This window comes from Empidonax traillii, unplaced genomic scaffold (genome assembly GCF_003031625.1).
Source record: "Empidonax traillii isolate 1590-97213 ecotype Southwest subspecies unplaced genomic scaffold, ASM303162v1 scaffold156:size1289327, whole genome shotgun sequence".
Taxonomy (NCBI): domain Eukaryota; kingdom Metazoa; phylum Chordata; class Aves; order Passeriformes; family Tyrannidae; genus Empidonax; species Empidonax traillii.
In genome coordinates this window covers 598,912-622,817 of record NW_020955349.1, presented here as the reverse complement: position 1 = coordinate 622,817, position 23,906 = coordinate 598,912, and the positions used below count along the sequence as shown (strand labels likewise).

The window sequence follows — 23,906 nt, the reverse complement described above, 5'->3', positions numbered from 1 at the left end:
CCTGCAGAGAAATAGAGGGGCTTGTACGTTCAAACTAACTTCTGTTTGGCAGACTAGATCAGCCACTGTTTCTCTGACATGGAAGTTTGTTTGCAGCAGGAACATGATCACTTCTAACTATTACAACAGTGCACTAACTTGTATTAATGTACCACAAGTTCATCAAGCAAAATACGAGTAGCTCTTTAAGGGACCCATCAACAGCTTCAGAAAATGGCAGTGTAATAAAAATCACCAGATTTATAAGAAAGCTCTGACACCGGGTTGATAAGCCCACTGATAATCAGATGCATGAAAAACACACCCCACTAAACTGCTCATGCCATGTATTTTTGCACTACTTCAAAGATTTACTGCTGAGCACCCTCTTAGCTATATGGTTGATTTTGGTTTCCATTATATTTTAATTAACAATTAATCCATTAATGCACTAACACACAAGATGGAAGAGAGGTAAAAAAATAAATGACAGAGGTAGAAAAGAGAAACATCAAAGAAGTTGGAATTTGTTTTGGATGACTGCAAATGTGTGGAAGAAAATAAGAGATAGACAAAACCAGGAGTAAACACACTAATGAGCATATCCTAACACCTACATTTACCCCACTTATGGTCTCTACATATATACAAGTTACCGTCCAAATCAGCTACACAATATTTACAGTTGCTTCAACTTTACTTTCAAGAGGGGCTCAGATACACACACATACAAACTGTCATAGATATAAACAAGTGAAATACAGTTGACCTACCTAACCCAACTGGTATGTCACCAACTGACTGAGTGCAGGCACTAAATAAAAGTCTCCTATAATCATAAATTAACTTGAATAACGCAGATAACATTTGAGACGTACTGTTTGAAAACATCAAGACATGGATTTCTCTCACTGTTCCACCACCACAAACATTTATATGTTTGGCAGTTTTTCACAAAGCTGAAGAAATTGCACATTAGTATCACATACAGTTTGATGTTGCCCATATTTTCAGTTTTTATAATCACAAGAAAATTACAAGCAGAAAATAAGACTGTTAATAAAGAACCTAAAAACGTATCCATCTTTCCATGAAATTACGAAATAGAAGCTGCCTCCCTGGTAAGCTCTGTTTTCCCCGAGCCACACCAGAAAGGATGTGACAAAAGGAGAAATCACTTACTTCAACACCATTTGGAAGGAACTGTAGTTAAAAGTGTAGCCACCAATGACCCACATGAACTTCCCGTGCAGGACGGCCTTGTGGGAAGCGCGGCCCACGGAAGGGCTGAAGGGCTTCACGTTTGGGAGGATCCAGTAAGACTCCGTGGAAGGGACGTTCAGAGAACAATCTGGACCTGTTTTGTAAACAAATGCGCAATTTGTGCAATCTGTTAGACGGGAACGTTAAAGCCAATAAAGCAGAAGCAGGGGAGGCTTAATTACAGATGTCAGGATTGCTCATTCTGATAAAATATGGGGTAGACTTTTATGTTTAGCAGATGCTCAATGAAAAAAATTGACAACGTGGCATGTCAGTCAGATTGAAAGCATTAGATTAGCTCAAATAATAACAATCCATTTCTGCACCCTTCTCAGAAAACAGATTGTGTGAGTCAAAAATTGAAAGAAAGGCGCAATGCATCACATTTTTAGGTGACTTATCACTGAGGTCTAAAACTGGTAGCACAATAGGCACTGTATGTTACCTCTGGAGAAAAACTATACTGTATTTGAACCACAGTAAGCTTATATCAAAAGAAATAACATAGTAAATTAAGCTACAATATACATTGCATTAAATCTCAGAAGTAAAAATTTGCCCTTTGCCAATGCCATTCTGTCTTGTTTTTCAAGTGGAAAATACACTACACAAAAGCACTTTATCAAAAGAATGATTTGAATATTTAGATTTTATAACATTTTATATATAATTCTACAAAGTCACCAAACACACAGCTTTATGTTATTTTCAAATACATTTCAACCAATCATTTTTTAATAAGGAAAAGCTATAAAAATACATAGTTTTTTAGTTATAGGACAATTAAAATAATGAACAGCAAAATATTTTTTAAAGTCTGTTCTGATCTTTTCATCATTAGTTTATGTTCTAGATCTTGTTATTTAAAACCTGAATATATACAGAATTTTGCTACCAAAAAAAATTTAAAAAATAAAAAATTAAAATAAAGGCAGCACATATCTCTTGTCAGTGCCTGTACATCAATACTGACTGGCTTTATTTCTAAATGGAGAACACTGAATTTTTAAGACACCAGTGTGCTCCACTTTAAGCCTTATCAAGCATGGAATTGAGAGTTTTGCCATCAGTGATGGCATACTGGTGCTGTACAACATTTATGATCCTGAAAGAAGACGAACAGTGAGGAAAAACTGCTACTAAAGGCAATTACTGGAAGGCACAGAGAATCAGATCAGCCTTTGAAGAACCACAGAACAATCCTACATAGTTAAATTGAAAACTAGGTAAGCTACATTTCAGGATCATTTTAGGATAGTTCATGAAAGTCACTATTCCATCACCACTCAGCAAGGGTCAAAATCTAAGCTGTGTCAGAGAATACTGTTCCCTTACTGCACAAATCTGTGGTTTGTGCACCCTTCGAAAACTGTGTGTCCTACTGAAAGAGAGATTAGAGTTGGAGACTGTTTACAGCAGAGAAACAAGGATGTTCCAATTACAGAGCTCATCACATTCCTTTGAATTAGTGATTTTTTTCACTTGGAGAAAAAAGAAAATTGTGTGAAAAATAAATGTCTATAAAATAAGTGACAAAAAGAGGGTGGATATGAGGAGTCCATAGTCTCTCTAAATGTAAAGAACCGAGAATCATCAAATGCAGCTTGAAGGAATTGTGTTCAAAACAAACAAGAGGAGATAGTTCTTCATGCAAAAACTATCAGATCTCCTTGGCAAGGATGCTCCCCTGGCAAAGGATGCTCTGAATGCAAAGATTTACACTGTGTCAAGGAGAGACCAGACACACATTTAGAAGAGAGAGCTGCTGAAGTTTACTAAATAAGTAATGTACAGCAAGTTCATAACTGGAAAACATATTATCTTGGAAGGGGTGGGAGTGCAGGGAGATTACATTTTCCGATGTTTGTTACAATTTTTGGGGCAACTCGTTACAGTTACTTCTTATACACAAAACCCAGGCATCCGATCTGTACCTAACCAGCTGTCAACCTTTCCTGGTTCACTGAGAAGAATGATGTCCACTCGTACCCAAATTACCTTCCACTCACTAAATGATGGAGACACTCAATTCCCACAGTTCATTATACCTTCTACTCAGAAAAGATTAATGGTATTTGAATGAGGTCTAATGAGAGCATGAACAATTCAGCATATTATTTCTTAAGCGTTAATAATGAATACTGTAATAGAGTTGTAACCTCAGCAAAATTGCAGTTTGGTAAATCACTGGAGGAAACGCTTAATTTGAATCTAAAAGGGCTTTAAAATAAACAATTGATTAAGTATTCTTTGATCGGGGAAGAGCTTAAAAATGATGAAAACGGTGCCCCCGGTCAGAAGGCGAAGCCTGTTGTTACCACGACCCCGCACGGGGATGTGGTGGCCAACAGTGACCCCCGGTGGCCCACAACGAACAAAGCAGAGCAACGGGAATTCTCACTCCCGGAGATCGGGAGCTGCAAAAATCCGCACGGCAAACCCGAATGCCGTGAGATGGCGTTGAGTGTAATAAATGAAGACAAGCAAAGCCTTTTTATGTTAAGTTAGGAAAGCAAAAATCTTAAAAATACTGTGAACCGGGTTCAGACAATTCCCTTCCAGCCTCAGGGCTCCCTTGCTGAACGACAGGGAAGATGAGATAGAAAGGAGAAACTGGTATCATAGAATCATAGAAAGGCTTAGGTGGGAAGGCACCTTAAAGATCCTCTAGTTCCAAGCCCCTGAGTAAGGCAAAGAAGACCATATTTCGTGTCAATCAGTAAAAAAATGGAATATGTAGTTGCAAAAATGCAAACCAATAGAATCATGCTGGCTTTAACAAAACATCATTTAAAAAGTAAATGCTTTTGTGGGGCTATTTAAATATCCCTTATAGATTTTCCTGCTTGAATACATATACCATTAATTCAGCATAAATACATTTTCTCTTCAGAAACATCCCATTCACTAAATACGTGCTTTTTGAGCAGCAGAGAGCACTACAGCTGCAGAACAATGATAATGAAAAATATGTTTTGTCATGTTCCATGCAAATATGATTTCTCTCCGTTTACTTAAAATTGAATTTCTTTCTTATCTTCCTAATGTGTCAGTCAAACCACTGGGAGAAAAAAAAAAAACTTTAAAAACAGCAAACAACTTAATAAACCTGAATTGGAAGTCAATTACATAATCCTCTAAGGTAGGAAAAAATTCTTTAGGTTTAAAAAAGTGATTTATCCACACAACACATGAGAAAGAATCTAATTTCTATTTATTGAGAAGTTTCATGAAAAGCCAAAGTAACAATCTGTTCCAGTAGCTTAAGTCATAAGATCAATTTCCACCTAATGACTAAACCTCATCTACTGTCTTCAAACCTAATCTTTTCCTTCAGGATCACAGGGAGGAAAAAAAAAACAAAAGCATTGATGCATTGAATATAAATTTCACTGTCCTCTTTTTTGTACAGTCTAACCAAAGCAGTTAAATAAAGTATTTGTTGTTTATTCTGTATTTGTTTGTCGTTTGACCATATGAGTTGAGAATCGTTTCTTCAACACAATTTTTCAATCGTAAATACAAACCCAATACCACTTTTTCCAAGTACCAATAAAATCTCTGCATGACAATGAATTTGAGATTGTGAAAACAATCTTCTTTTAGATAAGAGAATATATAACATTAATATAAGCATATATTAGGATACTTTCCATAAAATCTCATAAGAAGTTTCACCAAGCAGTATTTTAAGGGAACTTCCCAGTCTGACCATTTGTGAGACTCGCTGTCAGTCACACTCCCAGCACCAGAGACTTTCACTGCTGTGACTGGAGCCAGATAAATTCCCCAACAGGTAAATCACCTTTCTTAAAGAAAAGTGGTATCAACTTGGTATTTTTATGTAGCTGGTATTTAAATGAGAATAAAGTGTTGTTCTGGAATGGCTCACAGGCATTCTGATAGGACGTGTACCTATGGATCTCTGCGCTGTCACTGCACAGCTCTGAGACATCCACACGGGATGTAGTTATTTATCCCACCCTGCAAATGGTCTTGTTGCAAAGGAGACTCAGTGGTAGATCCCAGAGAGATCCTGGCTAGGTGTCCAACTAGCTGTGCCAGGACTCCTCAGCCCCCTGTATGAATGAGACAGAAATCTGAGTGCACACAAGCTGACACAGTTCTTAAAATGCCATCCGGTTGCTTAGTCAGTCCCATTTGTTTCCTCAGCCAGGCAGGTGGATCATCCAAGAGATATTTGGCTGCAGGGGATCTGCAGGGTCAGTCTGAGCAGTCAAGCCAAACAGGCTGTACTGCTGCCATCGGTGTGTACTGCTCAAGGGTGCCCTTTAGCTTTTGACTCCAGATCTCCCACTCCAGATCAACAAGGCAGGTACAGAAGAGTAAGGCCTGATGTCACAGCAGTGTTTGCTGAAAGCACATTGCACAGAAAGCTTTGCTAGTCTTTCGTGACTAAGAACAAGCATGTTCTTTGGTAGACTTTGCATGAGATTTGTCATCTTAAACAAAAATGTGCTTTGCTTCTTAGTCTTTAAAAGAAACAGAGCTTTTCAGATTACCAGTAGCTGACAACACCCATTGGACTTGAGATTTCGAGACTCCATGCTAATGGCATCAGGATATTTATCTCTAATATCTCTCCTGGCTTCTAGAAAACTTCACAGCTCTAACTCAAAAGCCTCCTTCCAGTTTTAAAACCATGTACTAATGGCCAGTTTATCCCATTTTCTCTTCTACCAGTGTTGGTATCACTGAACTCAAAGAGCTGGTCTGTCTGTTCACCCCACAAGTGCTTATAAACAACCACACTCCTCCCTCCTAGCCTTCATTTTATTAGTTTAAACAAAGCATGCTCTGTTAGTACCTCCCGTAGCTTTGACTGTCCTAATGGTTCTCCGAGTCTATTCCTATTTATATTCATAAAACTGTAGTAATACAACAAACTCTACTAGTGATGCTTTCGTATCTTTAACTCAAGTTTCCTACTAGTGCACTTGATACTTCACAGCCTATAGTTTGTAGGGTATATAAAATTAATAATATTCATTAGTTCATGTTCTAATTGAGGGAGACAGGCAAGTTTTCTCCCACGGCACCTTCCACACTTCAATCCAAGATCATAAAACAATTTCTTAATTCTCTTTGGCTCTAAATGTATTAATATACAATTTATACGAAGTAATTACGCAAAGCCTTTTTTGCAAGATATTCTGGTCCTCCTTCAAACTTAACTTCCACCTTCATATTACCAGATTTCTTCAGCAGCCTTATAAGTAGGTTATAAAAATTATGCAACAACATTAGTCCCAAGATCAGACCTTCAGCAGTACTGATGTCTTTCCATCCTAAGTCACTTGTTCAGCACACCCACTCACATTTCACGATTAAGAAGATGACTTCCTTTTACTGTTTCCTTATATATTCCCTGCCTTCTTCAGTTTCAATGATTTCCTGCCATCAAATGCTGAAGTTCAGAAAATCTATTGCAATTTCTTTTCTTACAGATTATTTTAGCATAAATTTTAAATGGCCAGTCTTTGCGAACGAAGAACCGGGGAAGGTCTTTCCACCTTCCAGCCTGCGCATTGGATTTTTTAGGTGAGACACAGTGTGCGCGGAACTGAGCCCACCCTGTAATCCTGAGGTTCATCTGCCGGGGCCAAGCACGCTTGGACGGTGGCAGCGAGGTCCTCAGGACGTAGATGGATTGCCTTACAGGGCTAACGAGCTCCATCTGCCCGGGGAGTGTCCTAACCGGGAATTGAACCCGGGTCTCGGCAGTGACAGCGCCGCAGCTTAACCACTGCACCAGCAGGGGCACTCCATTTTAGCATAAACTACATTGATAAATACACAATTCAACTGTTTCACTATTCAATCACAGCATATCTTTAATTACTTCCTTTCTCAAGTTACAGTCTAGAACTTTACACACTTCAGAAATCAAGCTTACAATTCTGAGCTGCATGAATCACTTTCTTCCTCATCCTAAATGAAGGAGCTACAGATAATAAATGAAATTTAGTGTTGTGCCTCATCAGGGAGATCAGCACTGTCCTAAATCTCAGAATAATTAGACATACCATTATCAACCAGTTTAATGCAGCCATTTATTGAAACAAATCAGATAAGTTCTGCTAAACTTGCTTTCACTAATTGTCAAATGGCACCCATAAAGGTATTTAAAACAGAAGTTGGCTTTTCATTTACCTGTGATGCTCATTCTCTTGCAATAAGGATACTTGATTTTTCTCACACATAATTCTCAGACACTAAATTTCTAATTATGATAGCTACATTTTGTTTACAAACTGCACAAGTCCTCAAGGATGCTTTACAAATTGTTAAATTCCATCTGAAGATAAAACTGAAGAACGTTTCTAGTACATAAAATAATCATGCACTATAAGACTATTCCTTCCTACCAATTCTATATATGCAAAATCTCTTTAGATAACTCTCATTTCTGTGATAAACATAAAAAAAGCCTACAAATATGGAGTGCATAAATTGGATTTTAACTTAAGATTGTGGGAGGAGAGGATTCCTTGGGTTGTGCTTTTATGTGCATACATAGTATAGATGCACATGTACAGGAGGACATCACCCAGACTGTACAACTGCAGTTTCTCTTGGTATTCCCTTCACAGAGTAGCAACTCTCTGCATTGGTACTTGGCCAAGAGACACCCTGAGAAGTAAAACTGAGACAAAGAGGGCATTATCATGGGGCAGAACACTTATCAGACACCTGCCTCTACTATCTTTTTCCTTCCAAAAACAGGTCTGTCTGAAGCAAACGTTACATCACAGGTCCTCTTCTCTGAAACAAGACACTTGTTTGCTCTCTGGCCAAGAACATCCAGGCATAACAGGCCAAAAATCTCAGGTTTCAGCCCTCTAAGCATTTGGCACAAGCTCTTTGCAGTGCTACATTTCAACTGCTGCTGCCCAAACCTTCTCCGCTGGTTTCAATAGACCAGATAAACCAGCAGCACAGAAACACAGCTGCGCCAGATCTCAGCACTGAGCAATAAGGCAGATCAGGCCAACCAAGGGTTGAGTGCGACTTCAAATTTTTACACTGATGCAATGGAAACAAACTCAACTCTAGTTAGTCCTTTCAGGATAACTTGAATTTCCATCGACACACATTGACATAGTAACTCTGGCTATGCTTAAATGTTGTTAGAATAAACTCTGTAGTAACAGGCAAGGCAAAATACTGATTTTACACTGCAGTAGGCATAGTTCCTTTTATACTTTCATCGTTTACTCTTCTCCTTGCATAAAGGCTCATCTTTCCCCAGAGAGATGTTATAAAATTCAAGCTGCCTGAATTGCTAATGGACTTATTTCAAACTTAATTAGTTTAATTTCAGAATCTGGTCTTCTGCTACATCTTTATCTGCTAGGAGCAGATCTGGAGGGAGAATCAACTAACTATACCCGTTCCAGAATTTTTATTGGTGTTTTAACTCCGCAGTAGGGCTGAATGCCTGTTTGTGGGTGGTGGGCATTAAGTGCAACCCTAGAGCTCATCTTCTGTGCAGTTTCTTCTTAAAGGTGGGCAGTTCCTCTGTTTTCAAGCAATCTCACAATGCAATCCAGCACAAAATATACATGAAGGATCACATTTGCTTTAAAGGTACCCCAGTCATGCTCTTAAAGACTAATGTATACACACCCTGTAACTCCTCCAGACTCCCCCTTTTCTTGCAATACTGAAGTTCAGTGGTAAAAGTATCAAGAAAGTTTCTCTTACATTTAAGAGAGCCTTGAATTCTCTTTTTTTTTTCCTATTTACACCCAGTAGTCAGTAAAATTTTCAGCACGTTCAAAGATAGTCCACTTATCCCTCTTAAAAATGTGGAACTGTTCACAATCCTTTCAGTCATCCTGAATTTTGACCCCTGTTACTGAAGTTTTGACTGTTTGCAAATCTCTCTGCTCCTTTACAGCCTGAGGCAATCCAAGACAGTGCTCCCAGTGTCAAAAGAGAATTTCCTGGTTGTGAACACATATTCAGCAAAAACATCTTTCTATAAACCTCTTAAATAGGTCAATTAGTGCAAGAGCCACCACTTTTGTCTCAGTGGAGTCCCCATTTCTCTTTTACCTGTGCCTAGCAAATAAAAAGAGATCAAATGAGTAATTTAAAAGAATGATATTTTCCTCCCTGACTAACATCTACAGCCTGTAACTGCAGGCATCAACACATTCTGCTATATAATATCAAGGCAGATTAGTTAGTAATGGGAATAGTTTAAATTAACCAGATTTTATGTAAATACTAAATTGTTTTCCTATATGAGACCAACCATCTCGGAAACATTTAACATTATCAGCATTATTTAAAAAATGCTTGCATTTAAAAAAACCCGCTATATTTAACAAGTACATTTTTTTGCTAATTGCCTTGTCTGATAAAATTTTAAAAAAAAATTACATAAAATATTTGCTTTCCAAATCTAAAAGTTATTATTGTCATGGTTTTATTCTATACCAGTATGACTAACATCCAGCTCCAAGTATCTACAAGATCCTTGTATTACGTTCCACAAAATGCATCTAATAATCAGAGGATCCTACTTCTGACTCAAATAATTTTTCTATCCCAAAAAAATACAGTGTTCTCTTTTCTCAGAGTACTTGTTTTAAATGTGAAATGTTCTTCAGAGTTGCTCCTTCCACAATATCCACAAGATGTCACCATTGTAAAAGAAAGAAACCCCATGTTGTAGAAGGAAATTCCAGGGTTTATGTTCTGAACCATAGATTTCAGTTATTATACTTCCAAATCAATTCAGTTCAATGATTTGTTGTTATATAACATAGGCATTAAATGTACTCAACAAAAAAAAAGGGGAAATAAAACAAAACATTAAACTCTTTTCAAAATCACAGAGAGCAAGACCCCCTTGTCATTGGGTCTGAATTACTAAACAAAGAAAAACTTGTCAGACAGCAGGACCAGTAAAATAAGTAGAGAAATTTATGATTCCAGCATTGCAAATGACCTTCACAGAAGATACTGTCAATGTAGAAATTATAGAAAATGTAAGTGAAAATAAAGAAAGAAATAGATTGGAGAAGCAAGTAGTCTCCCAAAAACCTTAAGGAAAGTTTGGTATTCTTTTTTATATAGTAAGGAAATACAATTATTTATCCAAGCCAGCTCATCTGTGACAGAATAAAAAAGAAAAATAATTTATAACTATGTAGGTTCAGTGAAAATCCAAGGAACAATTAAGAAAATTATATCATCCTGTGCACTGCAGGAAAGATTAAGAAGCTAGTATGTACACAAATGCTAACTGAAAGGAAGGTACTAACAGAGGAAGTCAGACTTTTAATTTTATTTTGTGCTCAAAGCTTTTAAGGAAGTTTTTGGCGTTGTAACTGAAGGCATAGACTAAAATAGTTTCTTTTTCTTTTGTGACATTTCCCTATTTTGTACACAGGGATCTGAAACTGCAAGGAATCCATGCACAGATAAAAGGATGATATTCTTGCTACAGATTCTATTCAGAACTTCCTTTCAGAGATCAAGCTTTCAGGACCTTTTCGTGCACTCTAATCCTGGAAGGTTCTCAATAACGAGTCTACACTGTTTCCATTCAACGACCATATAGCTAAACCACTTCCCTTCTGTGGGTGCACTGACTGCCTTTTAATGAACAACTCATTAATTATTAAGAAATGTATTAAATCTTATCATGTCTTTGGAGTAACAGGTGTGGCAGCTAATAGTAGCAAAAAAAGTCGTTTCCTTTGACATGCAAAAAGAAACAGTAATGAAACAGAAGTAGAGGCAGGAAGTCATAGGAAGAGGGCAGATCAGATAAGTAATCTGGAGGTATTTTAATGTTTCTGTTCAGAGAAGAATGGCAATTTCAATTCCTAGCAAGCTAATCCGATTGAGACTTGTAAGAGAAGCGGTAAAGGATAAAAACAAAAACTCACAAACATCAAGCATAATTATAGTCAGTGAATTAAACATCTGGGATCTTAAATAATTTATCTGTAATGAGAAACAATTATTTATGGTCCTGGGGATAAAACTACAGCACATGCTTAAAGTACATCCATTAGTCCACAGTATGTGTCCACACCTAACTCTTGTGCTGTTATACAAAAGCAGTTTACCCTCCTTTTCCATTGAGAGGCTCACACAAATAATATCCAACCAAAAACCAGACAGTGGATACTCACTTCAGGAAGCACCAAAAATATGATGAGATGATAGGATATTAAAGGAGGGGGGAATAAAATCAAATCTATCTAGACATTTAAAAATAGAATAGAATAGAAAACTAGGCTGTGGAGGAATTTAGTCTTCAGAAGTGCTCACAACTCTCCGGTAATTATGTCACTATATCCACAAGACAATTTATTCCAGAAACCAATATTTCATCTGAGTTCATTCTTTCAAGATGCCAACGTGCATTCTACATAGGATGCATTAAAAGCAGATTTTTTAATAGACTGACTTGATTCCACATAAGCAAACCTTACCTTGCCAGCTGTCATTGCAAACACACAGCTTCTCCCCTGTCAAATCACAGTACCCATGGTCTGGGCTGCCACAGTTGGCTTTACAGTATGGAATGTCACAGGCTTCTCCTTTCCAATACTTGTCACACTCACAGTACACCCGGCTCGGGGCAGACACACTGGTTGTGCACTTCCCATGCTCGGAGCAGTTATTAGGGCAAGAATTAATTCTGGGGAGAAAAAAAAAATAGTAAAATAAATGAAATGATGAGTCGAGAGCTGATGACAGTGGTTTTATCTGACAGTGCTGCAACAACATTTGGTAGACAAAGTATTTTTTTACCATGAAGAATTTCTGTTTACTGATAAAACACAAGCCTAACGATGATTTTACAGGCAAATGAGTTCAAAAGGTGTTCATCCAGGTTTGCACACAGAGTCTGTGATAAAGCCAGGGTCACAAATACCTTGCACTGTAACAAGTATTGACATTAAGCAGGAGGACAGGCCCTGCCTAGACAGATCACCACCTATTTTTTTCCTGTGTTCCAGTATCAGCACTCTAATCAGTCCCTTCAAATGCTAATTATGTCTAGGAACAACCCCACTCAAAGTGAATGAGCTTAAACTCTCCACCACAGGCTTACATTTAAAGGGTTTTTCTGAGTGGCTTTGGTCCATACTATAAAACAGGATTTCTTAACATCTGAGGGGAATAAAATAGGAAAAACAAAGTAAGGAAAAATACAAGATGCAAGGCTAATATCCCAAAACTATCAACAGGCTGCGCTTCATGCTTTGTAGCATTAATAATAGAGCCACCTTAACTCTGCCTCCTTAACTCTGCAGTCAGAGCTGCAAAACCAAGAAAGCTGAGGCTGAAAGAAGTCTGTGACTATTATGGGAGTTAATGTTTCTGTGATACACCCTACCAGACACTGAGATCACAGGCAACTGGACTGCAAAATTAAGCAAAGTGGTTCCAGAAATGCAGGCAACTCCTTGGAGATGAGGGGAGATGGAGGTCGTTGGAAGTCTGCGGGTCCAAGAGATTGCAGGAATAGGGTCCCAGGCAGTACGTGCCTGCTGAAGCCCAAAAAGGATTTGAAACCTTTTCTGATGACTCACAGCAAAGGGTTGGGTTGAAACTCAAAATAAGTTGTTACTGCATAAAAACTGCTGATGATAACACAGACCACTTCCTGTAGATGTGAGATGGGTACTATTCTCAGCCTTCCTTGCTCTTTCTGAATAAAGAAGGAACTGTTAAAAGCTAGCAAACGATTGTCTGAGGCTGGCCTTGACAAAAAGTAGTTGTGGTAGGATCGTCAGGAGACGTGTTTTTGTTTTCTAGACACTCACATCTCAAAAGCCTGATTCTGTTACACTACTGAAATGGAAAATCCCACATCTGAACTGCACACATCCTGGGGGTTTGCTGGTAACACACGTGGCATTAAAACCACTGATGGCATTAACTGCTGCACATCACAACTGTGAGGAACCTCTCCCCCACCTCACACGGAGAGTGTTCTGCAGGGACATGAACAGCTCAGTTTTTCCAGCAAGAAGGACACCACTGAAAGTAGGCAAATTCCCACTCCAAGAGGTTCATTAAGGATTCAAATGAAACGAGAAAAAATGGATCAGCAGAACTGGAAGCAAGACACCTGACTCCAAGGAACAAAGAATTTACTCAGACTGTTCTGGGGTGACTCCTGTTGTTTGCAACTGTCATGGTACTTTAAATCACAGATTTTTGTGCTTCCCAAAAAAAAGGGAGTACAAGCAGTCCATCAAGATGAAGTGGAAAATCAAGGAAAGAAAAGGGTAATAGAGTGCAATAGATCAGTGACAGAAACAAAGTTAATGCAGTCATAAAATGTAATTGTAGATACTTCTTTATCATAAAAATCATTACTGTTGGCTTATTAAAAATATATATTTTAACAGTATCCATTGCAACAGAAGGAACACAAGATCAGAGTACATAAAATTTCATGAGTTATATATGTAATGAAATTAAAAACTAGCAGGTTTTTTAATTTATTTCAAATCTTCCCAAAAAATTAGGCAATGATATGCAGCATGCACCACATTACCAAGTAAAGAAAGAATGCAGAGCACATACTCTCATTCCTTAAGAATGCCATGTCATATTGCCATTTGCTCCCAAGACAAATAAAAAAAAGCGCAATAAAAGCTTCAGGGATAACTGAAAAATGTATCTAATTACAGCAGAGAAGTCTGCCAGGTGATTGCATTTTACTGATGTCAACTGACAAAAATTAAAAATACTCAGTCTTCTGGACTGCCATTTCCAATGCAATATATTCAGTGAGGTTTCTTAAACTCTGAATAGCCATTTATTATCTGGTCAAAGGTAGGCAAGCTGCAAATTACAGGAACAATCTTTCCACAGATAATTTAACAAGTACCTCTGCCAAGAGCAAAGCACAAATGGTCAGAAGCACAAATAGGAATTTTAAATTAATAAAGAACGTGGAAAAAAATAGTACATGTGCTTCCACATGAGAAATGCAGTGCTGGCCACCACATCCCAGTAACTGGTATTTCAGAATCTGAAGGAATTGAGAGAAAGGAACAGGAGTATCTTCAATCATGGCAAAACTACCACATAAAGAAAAAGGTCCAAGCAATCCCCTCTTGACCTGAAGTATCCAGTCTGAAGAGCACTGCATTATGTGTCACAAGCATGTCCCAAATGAGACAGAAATCAAGATCAACAGCTGGTACACAAAGAAGGAAGAGGCTCAGACCCATTGGATGCATCTTTAGAGCTGCTGACACGGGAAAGGAGACTGGAATAAAGCATAATTATATCAGATTAGATTCTGCCATCAGAGAAACTAAAAGACAGTGCAGATAAGAACTGTGAAGGCAGAATGAAGGTAGACTGAGATGGAAAATGGGAAGGGAAAGCACCTGAGAAGTAGAGAAGAAAAGGAAATAAAATCTTTGTGTCTGGCACAAAAACCAAAGCGGAATTTCAGTGGAGATTTCATAAGCCACAGAAGTATATTCAGCAAGAAAAATCTTGATCCTAGTTCAAGAGAAGGGAATTGACATGACAGCAAATATAATCTCCCTTCTATCCCATATGACAACTACGTGTGTTGGATAAACAGTGGAAGGGATACGTTTTAGTTCCATATGGCACAGAAAAAACACACCCTTGGAATGGCCATGTGGCTTCACTCAGAACAACATACTCTATCTCTGGGAATTTTTTCCCCTAACTTATACCTTAATAACTTCTTACAAACCTGGTTCCCTGGTTTTAGAAACACACCACTAAGTATCGCCATTATGCCACTGAGAAAACAAAAGTCATCACACGTTTTGAAAATACTTACGAATAAAAAATGTTAAACCCTGTTAGGTTATAAGCAGCATCACTAAAAAAGTGGAGCAATGCATAGCCAGATGTAGTAACTACTTCAGGAACAGTTTCATTTCCACGCACTTCAGGGACTATTAGACCACTGGAAAAGAAAATGGGAAAAATGTTTATAAGCAATCCTTGGGAGAGGAGGAGGGGAAAAAAAAAAAAAAAAAAAAAGGAAGGAGGGAATTAGCTATTCTGATGGTTAACTATATAAGCAAAATAATGCCTAAATATAATTTCTGAACTTCTTCTTCAAAAAAAAAAGTCATAAAATATGTGTAAAAAGGTAGGGGTTTCCTGTGTATAAACATTAACACTCCATGCAGTGTTAGCTGTAAGTACAAGCCACAAAACAGATTTATGCTCTGATCACCTCACCAAAGATGTAATGGTTTGGAATTCATCCTAATACAACTTCACATACATATTCCCATAATATTAATAAAAGAAAGCAAGCTAGTTAACTTATTAGAGCCTCCAATGCTGTTTTTTCCCCAGTAACTAAAACTTTCCATACTTAGACTAAAAGATGAATAAATACACTCACCTAAATACAGCTATTAAAGGTGCATATATTGAATCTCCATCATATACATACATATGGTCCCAACTACATTCTGTGGCAAAGTGATTAAATCTTAATCTTAGTATCGCATTTGGGCTGAAAAAAATAGAACATTGATGTAAAACATTATTTACAGAGTTACTGAGTTCATGAGATAAAGAACTTACAGGAAAATTGATCATGCCAGCATAAGTCTATTTAAACATTTTGAGTAATAATAATAACTGAACATTTAAAGGTGTTAAATAACAAAGGGCAGGCAACCATTTCACTTGATCTTCAAAAAATTTAAAATAACATATTCAGTTTAAGTCTAATAATCCCTAGAGTTCATAAGAGACTAAAGTTCACCAGATTTTATCAGTATTCAGAACCGCAAATTTAGAGCAATTAAAATATCCTTTTTTAATATACTAGCTTTACTTTACAATGTCAGGACTATGAAGTTTAAAGAACGTTTCAAGAAAAAAAAATTGACCTACACACCCTCGTGCCAATACTCTACTAGTTATTGAAAATGTTAGAATACAAATCTAAAATAGCAAAAAATACTAGGGCAAATGCCTGCCCCCAACAGCTTTCCCAACACCTGGGAGTCCAATTTCACTGATTTTTGGCTGAGATCCAAATGGATCTGCAAACTTTCTGAAAGGAGAATTCTCATGTATTGCAAAATTACCAATATATATTCCACGAAACATAATGATTGTTTTCTTTTCTTTCTCCCTACTTCTGACAGCCTTGAGTGCAATTTGTCAGCTTGCAAAACGTGGGGTTTTGTGTGTGTTTTTGTTTTTTTTTTTGTGACAGGTCCTTTGAGAGAACTCTCTGTTCATTTTTTAAGACAGGTTATTTTATGTATGTGACTTCCTTGTGCGTTAACATTTTGCACTGTGTTACTGGCTTGCTTTACTCTCTCACATACTGTGCAGCATATTGTGTCCTCCAGCAACACACTCCACCATCTCCTGTGAGGAGGAGGAATGGAGAGAAGATCAGCTTCAAAGCAGAGTTTGCCTGAGCTCCTGAGGCGTGTTTCCACTTCAGCACAGTGTAGTGCAGGGCAAACATTCCTGAGCCAGCTTGAGTACAAAGGGAAGCCCAGCTAGGGCAGAAAGATATTCAAGCTACAGCCTGGTCACCTGGATACTGAAGCTTCTATTTTGATAATTTTGCAAATTATCCGTACTTCATCGCTGTTGTGCTTAAATTATTATCTGCGTATGAGCAGAACAAAATTAGATCAGATAATTTACTTTTAACTTCACTGAACTTTTCTTTTTTTTTTTACTTTACTTTTACCTTTACTGAACTGCAGTGAAGGGGAGATACCAAAGGTAATTGAGATTATGACAACACAGAAATACAGAACACGTTAATTTTCTTCTAGAACATTAGCAGAACTCAGAACTAGAGAACTCAGAACTAGAGTCAGCGAAATCCTGACCCGCAGCCAGAGGGGGAAGAGTCCCGCTGAGATGGAGCCAATTTGTGCTTTTAGCAGTTAGCTGTACTAATGCATGAGTCTCATTATTTCTTTGGGCATGTCTCTGTGTTTCTGTGCTGCACAAACTGAGAAATTAGAAGCAGACATGAGACGTCTAAACTGTGGCCACCAAATTGTTTTGGAATTAAGGACAGGAGGAATACTGGAATGCCAAAGAAAATACTTTACAGAAGCACTGACTTTTGAGCAACATGGAACTGAATAAGCATTCTGTACTTGAGGCCATTCCTGATTTATCACTGATATGACTTAAATGAGATTAGTAAGATAATGAGTTAAATAATGGGATTCTGTAACCACATTTGGAACTTATGTAAAGGTACTCAAACATGCAACAAAGTTATCGTTGGGTTTTGAGAGCTTGCAGCAGCACTGGCCAAATTCCAATGTCAGCCTAACTTCTGCCAGCAATTTGAATGGGAATGGAATTTGGCCAACTCTGAGGAATCCTGAAAATCCTACTTCTTTTATTTCTTTTTTAATTCTTTATAACATTTAAACAAGAACAAAACAAACTAAATAAAGACCAAAACTGTTTATATTGTATCCAGATGCAGCTTCTACTTAAGGAGTTCTTTCAACCTCTAGAATACACAGTACCAAGCTGTCAGAAAATTTAAGCTATAAAAATAAATACTTACTATCCTTCAATTAACCATGTACATTTAGTTTTATATTTATAATTTATAGGTCCATCTGTTAAATATCCAGAAGGTTCTGTTAACCTACAAAAGAAAAAAACAATGCTGTAATAAACCAGAGACAACACATCACAACATGCATCATGGACATGCCAATAGAATCGTTCCAAATGGAAAGAAAATTGGAGGTAAACAGTCATGTGCCTCTTCGTATTTCTTGTCACACTGTTTGTATTCATAAAAACTTGAATTCTGATTATTCTATATCAGGGATTTGCTTTCTTTCCCTAGGCAATCACAAGATTTCTATTTCTTCTAATTCAGTAGCAAGTAATTTAAATTAGCCTTCACACACAGTGGATTCGAGCCAATGTAAAGGGATTTTGTTTAAGAATATTATTTTGCTTTGATTTGCTTGTTTACTTTGCCATTGTCTTACAATTTACTGCTGAAATTAGGCATCAGAAAAGTGTTCTAGATCAAGAAAAATTAAGGCATAAATTTAAATAAGTGTATCTGTAAGCCTGTTCCTCTCTCATTCCTAGTCAGTACCCTGTCTCTTCCCAGTGGCCTACAGTGGATACCCAGGAAAGAATTTAAATCCCTCCAGATATTCCACACAGCATTACACCACCTTCAAAGACTTGCATCCTGGGGACACTCTTAGCCAGAGGCTGTGCCTTTGGGTTCATGTTTGCCCCAGGGGTTACCTGACATAAACTTGCAGCATCTAGAACATCCTGAAGGAATTATTTCCACACATATACGAGACATCTCAACATTTTTTATCCTGAGCCTACCTCTTGGTTTCATCTGATGTCCTTAGGCCTGGTATGGGATGAGGGCATGAACAATTGTAGCCTATTTACATGCTTTATCCCACTCAAAATGTAATGGTCTGCATTGTTTCCTTCCTTTCCCTCCCTAAGAAACCCTTGCTCACTGCCTTTAATGTACCTTTATTATTTCCATTTTATTCTCTATTCCCATTTAAGATTTTATTTGCTCTTTCAACAACTACCATTCTGATATTTTAAATAGAAATAGTTGTTATAACTTTTTCTCTGAGTGATAATAGATAGCTCAATATTCACATATGGAATTCATTTAATGTAGAAAGAGAACCTTTTTCATCTGTTCATATATATTACTTTGCATTAATCTATGCAGTGATAAAACAGTAGATGAAATTCAATAATCTATTAACATAAAAGCTTTCTGAAATAGCTTATTATCTTCAGCCCAGTAACTTCACTAATCCACCCCATTTTCTGCATCCTTTAAGATTATTTTTTATAGTTCAGGTCTTAACATCTCTGGTGGCCTTACTCCTCTGGGAAAACTGACCATCCTACTCTTCAAAATGTTACAACGATAACGATTAATATCAATACATACACAAAAAAGCTCATTTTTTCCCCATAGTGCTGAAGGATAATCATTAAGAATAAGTATCACTGAATAAGAAAAAAAACGGGTTTTTATTTCACTACTTTGAATAAATCAATAGAGTAGATCTAAATCCAGAGGCAGTGCTGAACAAGATGACCAAGTCACAGCTAAATTTTCTCATCAGGAGCCTAGCTGAACAGTAATTCAATATCTGCTATCCTACTATATATACACCAATTTAAAGAATATTCATTACCACATCTACTGCAAGTTATTTACACTGGAACTCATATCAAACACTAATTGCATACTTATTAACAGAGATCCAAACATAAAATTATAAACACGTGGAAATGAAACTACATCAAAAGAAGTGAGCAGGAAAGAATAATTTATGAGACATGGTCTGTGCAAACTCACATTTTTAAACAAGTTCCTTCACCTTTCCTGCAAGAACCAGCATCAGTTCGTTGGGCACATTGTTCCAGTTACTGGTGGTTTGAATTAAGATCTTTACACGCACTTTCCTTTTGGGACAAAGCTGACTAATATGGGAATTGACCAAATAACTGTACTTGAAAGATTTTAAAGGCATAAAAGCATGTTTCTGAATCAAAAAAACCCTCAAAGTTCATGTTTCTGAATCCAAACAAGAAAAGCAAGTAAACAGCTGGTAACATGAGCAACAGACTGGGAGGGGAAAATAAATAAAAACAAAAAACCCACCATATCCTCTGGTCAGCTGAGAGAAAATTTCCCTGGTAAAAACCAATGCACTGAGCTGGTCTGAGTGCTGCAGCACACCACTTCCCAAAAGCACAGTATCCTGCTAAGTGCTACACAAATTCTGGTGTCGCCCATAAGCAAAGCATGAATCAGCCAGGCATGGCTGGCCACTCACACTCCTCCCTTCCTGTATCCTGGAGGAAATGGCCAGGGAAGGGTTAACCGCACCCCTGCCAGGTGCTCTCCTTAGAACCAGGGTCTGGCCACAGAACACTTTTGCTTGAAGAGAGCAGAAGACACACACAGTTGAAGTTTATAATATTTCTTCTTGTTGAGAAGATATCAACTTTATCTAAAAGTATACATCTGTGCTTCTATACACGAGAAACAGAGTTTTCAGGGTTATTTCTGGCTTTTTTGTATCCTAATTACATTGTCTGGACAATGCTGAACACAACACCAACCCATACCTTGGATGTCTAAGCCTCACAGCACTGATTTTTGAAATCAAGCTTATATTGACACTTGGCCTCTGGCATAACCTTAGCGAGCTGATCACAGGAGCAGATCCTGTGTTTGAGTGTGTGCTAGACTGAAGTATTTTTTCCTTTTTATTTTTAAATAAAAGGCGTAAGATTCCAATAAAAGGAATTGTAGTGCTGGCACATGATTTATATCCAGAAGCAAAGTCCTATTTAGCAAGCCACAGAGCATTCATTTTCCTGGAAGAAGTGTGAAATATCACCAGTATTCATTTGCAGTCATGACCATTGCTTCTTTGTAGCTGTATAATGCAATGGAGGTGACTTACAAGAGTTGTTTTTATTAGATCAGCCCTTTGGCACCAGTAAAGTACAAACAATTTCCCTTGTCTCCTAAGCTGATAATTTTTTGATAAATAGTTTCTTTTGGAAGAGCAGATAGCCTTTGAAGCAGCTCTTGCACTTTGCTGGAAAAAGTAAATAACTAGGAGCACAAGTTTGCAATAATGGTTGTGGAAAATGGTAAGATAAGGGGCTGTTCTATTTAAAATAAACACATAGCAAGACAGATGGGAATTCTTTTCAGTTTCTTGAGTCATATCAAGAACTTTTCTGTATTATTTTTTGTTCCAAATGTTATCAAATACCAGATCCCATAAATAACCAAGATAAGCATATTACTTTCCTGTAACCTCTTAGCAAATCAAGGTCAATATTCCCTTTCATATAGAGCCAGGTATCTGTGGGCAGAGTTTTCCTCTGTGACTAGCAGTGATTCTGTCAAATAATCAAAACCCAGAGGAGTCAACAGGACTATGCACTCTTTATTCACAGAAGTGGAATAGCCAGAATGATTCCTGGATGCTCCACCTCCATCCTTGCTGAGTGCTTAGAAAGCCTCAGTGACGAGAGGAGGCCAGAACAATTTGTGTGGCCTGCTCAGGCACCACAGGTTTATCACACCAAGACTCCAGCTTTCTAAAACAAATGCACAGGGAGTACCTGATGTTGTATATTGGCATTTTAAATTGCACGCCAGCTTTCATAAACACAACAATATTGGCTTTAGTTGGCAAAGTTATAATCAAAACCGATAAAGAATTAGAGGGAGCAGGCCAAGAGAACATTTCCCATCTCTGTGTGCTGTAAAACAGACCTACCAAAGGACAGGAAGAAGTCAGGATGCTGCACAGCAGAGTTAAAGGCAACCAGAAGCACCACTGACAGTTCAGTCACTCACCAAGCTAATCAGTCAAACACGTAGCATTACAGGGTGTTTCATACAGCAGACAGATACACCAGGAATCAAAGGGCTAAATACAACACAGGGCAAACAAAATATGCAACAGAGGGCTATCTACATTCCCCTGGAATATCACCACTGCTATAAAATAATGGTAAATGGAATTGAGTTAGAATGTACAATGGGAACATTTGTATTTACCACTGCAGAGACTTTCAATCAAGACTGATGCATTTCAGGAAGAGAGAAAAGCATGTTCTAGTTCAGTCAGAAATTATTGGTCCAAAATGAAGGAGTGGTCAGATGAAATCTATGCTCCGCAAAGATGTCAGAGTAGATTATTAAAATGTCCCTTCCTGGCTGTAATATTTATAGATCTGTGAAAAACACAGGCTTGTCATCTCCTGCCTATTCCTGCAAAAAATAGTATCATCAAATCTTCCAGAGAGGGGCACTAATTTAAACCAAAGGACTCATTGGATATTTTCTGTCATCAGCAGAACATGAAGATCCACGAAACTGCTGGTAGATGGACAGAGATATATAATAGAGATACATTAAAAGAAACAAAGCATAAGGCACATTCATAATATTATAAATATTCACTATTAAAGAGAAGAAAGGGTTATGAAGACATTCACTTATCTCTATATTACTTAGTGTCACATTTCTACTGAGAATTCTATGAAATGCTGGATTACTTTGCAATTCCTACTGCAGATATATCTGAATAAAGGATATAGAGCATATTTTGCTATATGGATTCATCTCAATGCCAATATTTGTGTGTCAGTCAAGAGCTATTCTCTCCATTGCTGAAACATTTTGCTCCATCTGCTTTTCATCTTTCATGAAAATATGTTTTATTAAAAAGAAATAAAAATCAATAACTGTGCTTCAAAGTTACAAGATCAAATTCTTCTGAAATAGAAGCACTGGCAACCTTTCCAGCTCAAGCTCTTGTGCCTAACATTTACAGCAGGGAAAGAGACTGCACACATCTGAGATGAGAGCAGCTGAACATATTAAGCAAGAGGAAAAAAAAATTTAGACCACCTGACATCACAAACGTGACTCAGCGAGCACTGTGGTATCAGAAAGAAAGGCACAAGTGATGGAGAGGCCATTTCTCAAACCATAACATGAAGTGATAGACTAAGAATGTTTTCTAGTATTATTTTCAATGGAAGATCTGAAAAACATGTTCTTAAAAGCCCACCAAGCAGACTTTTATTTTCCAGGTAAGAAGTATTGACAAACACCTGACAATAATCCATATAATTTGAATTTGATTTTCCTGTATTTTTATATTTATTGCAGAACTTGCTGTTGGTTAATTTTTTTTTTCATAAGATGTACAAAAATAGAATTTCTGAACATACTGTAGTTCTAATTTTTCTTCAATGACTAATCAAGAGGAGTAAATATTTAATACATTAAGGAAATATTTGCATATGCCAATCACACTCCTATACTTGTTACATACTGCTTTGCATTAAGAGACAAAAGTATTTTTAGAAACACATTAAGGACATTCATGACAACTTCTGACATGCCAACTAATCACAGACATCCTCTGCAATAGGTCTCATTTTACTAATTGACAAAGCAGCAGTTTCCTTTCTAAAGTGCCCCTACTGATTAATTCAAGTATTGAGTTCATCCTTCTAATTTATTTTAAGCAAAACTCAAAAATAACCCAAAAATCTCAGAAAAGTAAAATGAAGACTCGAATACAAAAACTTTTTTTTCCCCCATAAGAATAAATCCTGTATTTCAAGAAGCTTAGCACTTGTGTGGCACAAATATATCTTTTATTAAAAAAACAAAACTAGGTTATCTGAGATATAAAATTTGATTGGTGCAAAACATTAAAGTTTGCTCTGACAGCTGCTTTGTTTCCTCATTTACTGTTTCTGACAAAGGCTGTTATTCTAAAGCACATTTCTAAATAGTCCCCAAAACAACTGAAAGGATGCTGTGTAAAAAGAGATGGGAAAAACCTGTATGAGAGTACTTAAAGATTTTCTTCTACCTCCTCATAATATGGAGCTTGGTTTCTTTTATCCAAAACCCCTTAAATTGCATTCAGTGACAACATGCTCTAACACCTACCCCAACCACAGTGAAATCTTTCTTCACAGTTATTTGTCTAATCTGATTTTAATAATTCCAATGAAAGAAGTCTACAATCTTCTTAGGCAATCTATTTTAGTACTGACTTAGCCTTATTATTAGG

General features: G+C 37.3%; 1 protein-coding gene across 6 annotated transcripts in view; it reads right to left on the bottom strand.

Annotated features, from left to right (window-relative positions):
- The window catches only part of ATRNL1 (attractin like 1), a 522,221-nt gene that overhangs the window by 406,634 nt on the left and 91,681 nt on the right, over nt 1-23,906 (bottom strand). For all 6 annotated transcript variants that reach the window (XM_027884890.1, XM_027884885.1, XM_027884886.1 and 3 more), the window contains exons 2-6: nt 17,825-17,908; nt 15,659-15,772; nt 15,080-15,208; nt 11,724-11,932; nt 1,162-1,336 (exon numbers count right to left, since the gene is read on the bottom strand). In XM_027884890.1, the coding sequence (XP_027740691.1) occupies nt 1,162-1,336; nt 11,724-11,932; nt 15,080-15,208; nt 15,659-15,711 (566 nt within the window). In that variant the 5' untranslated portion in view covers nt 15,712-15,772; nt 17,825-17,908. The remainder of the gene's footprint in view (nt 1-1,161; nt 1,337-11,723; nt 11,933-15,079; nt 15,209-15,658; nt 15,773-17,824; nt 17,909-23,906) is intronic.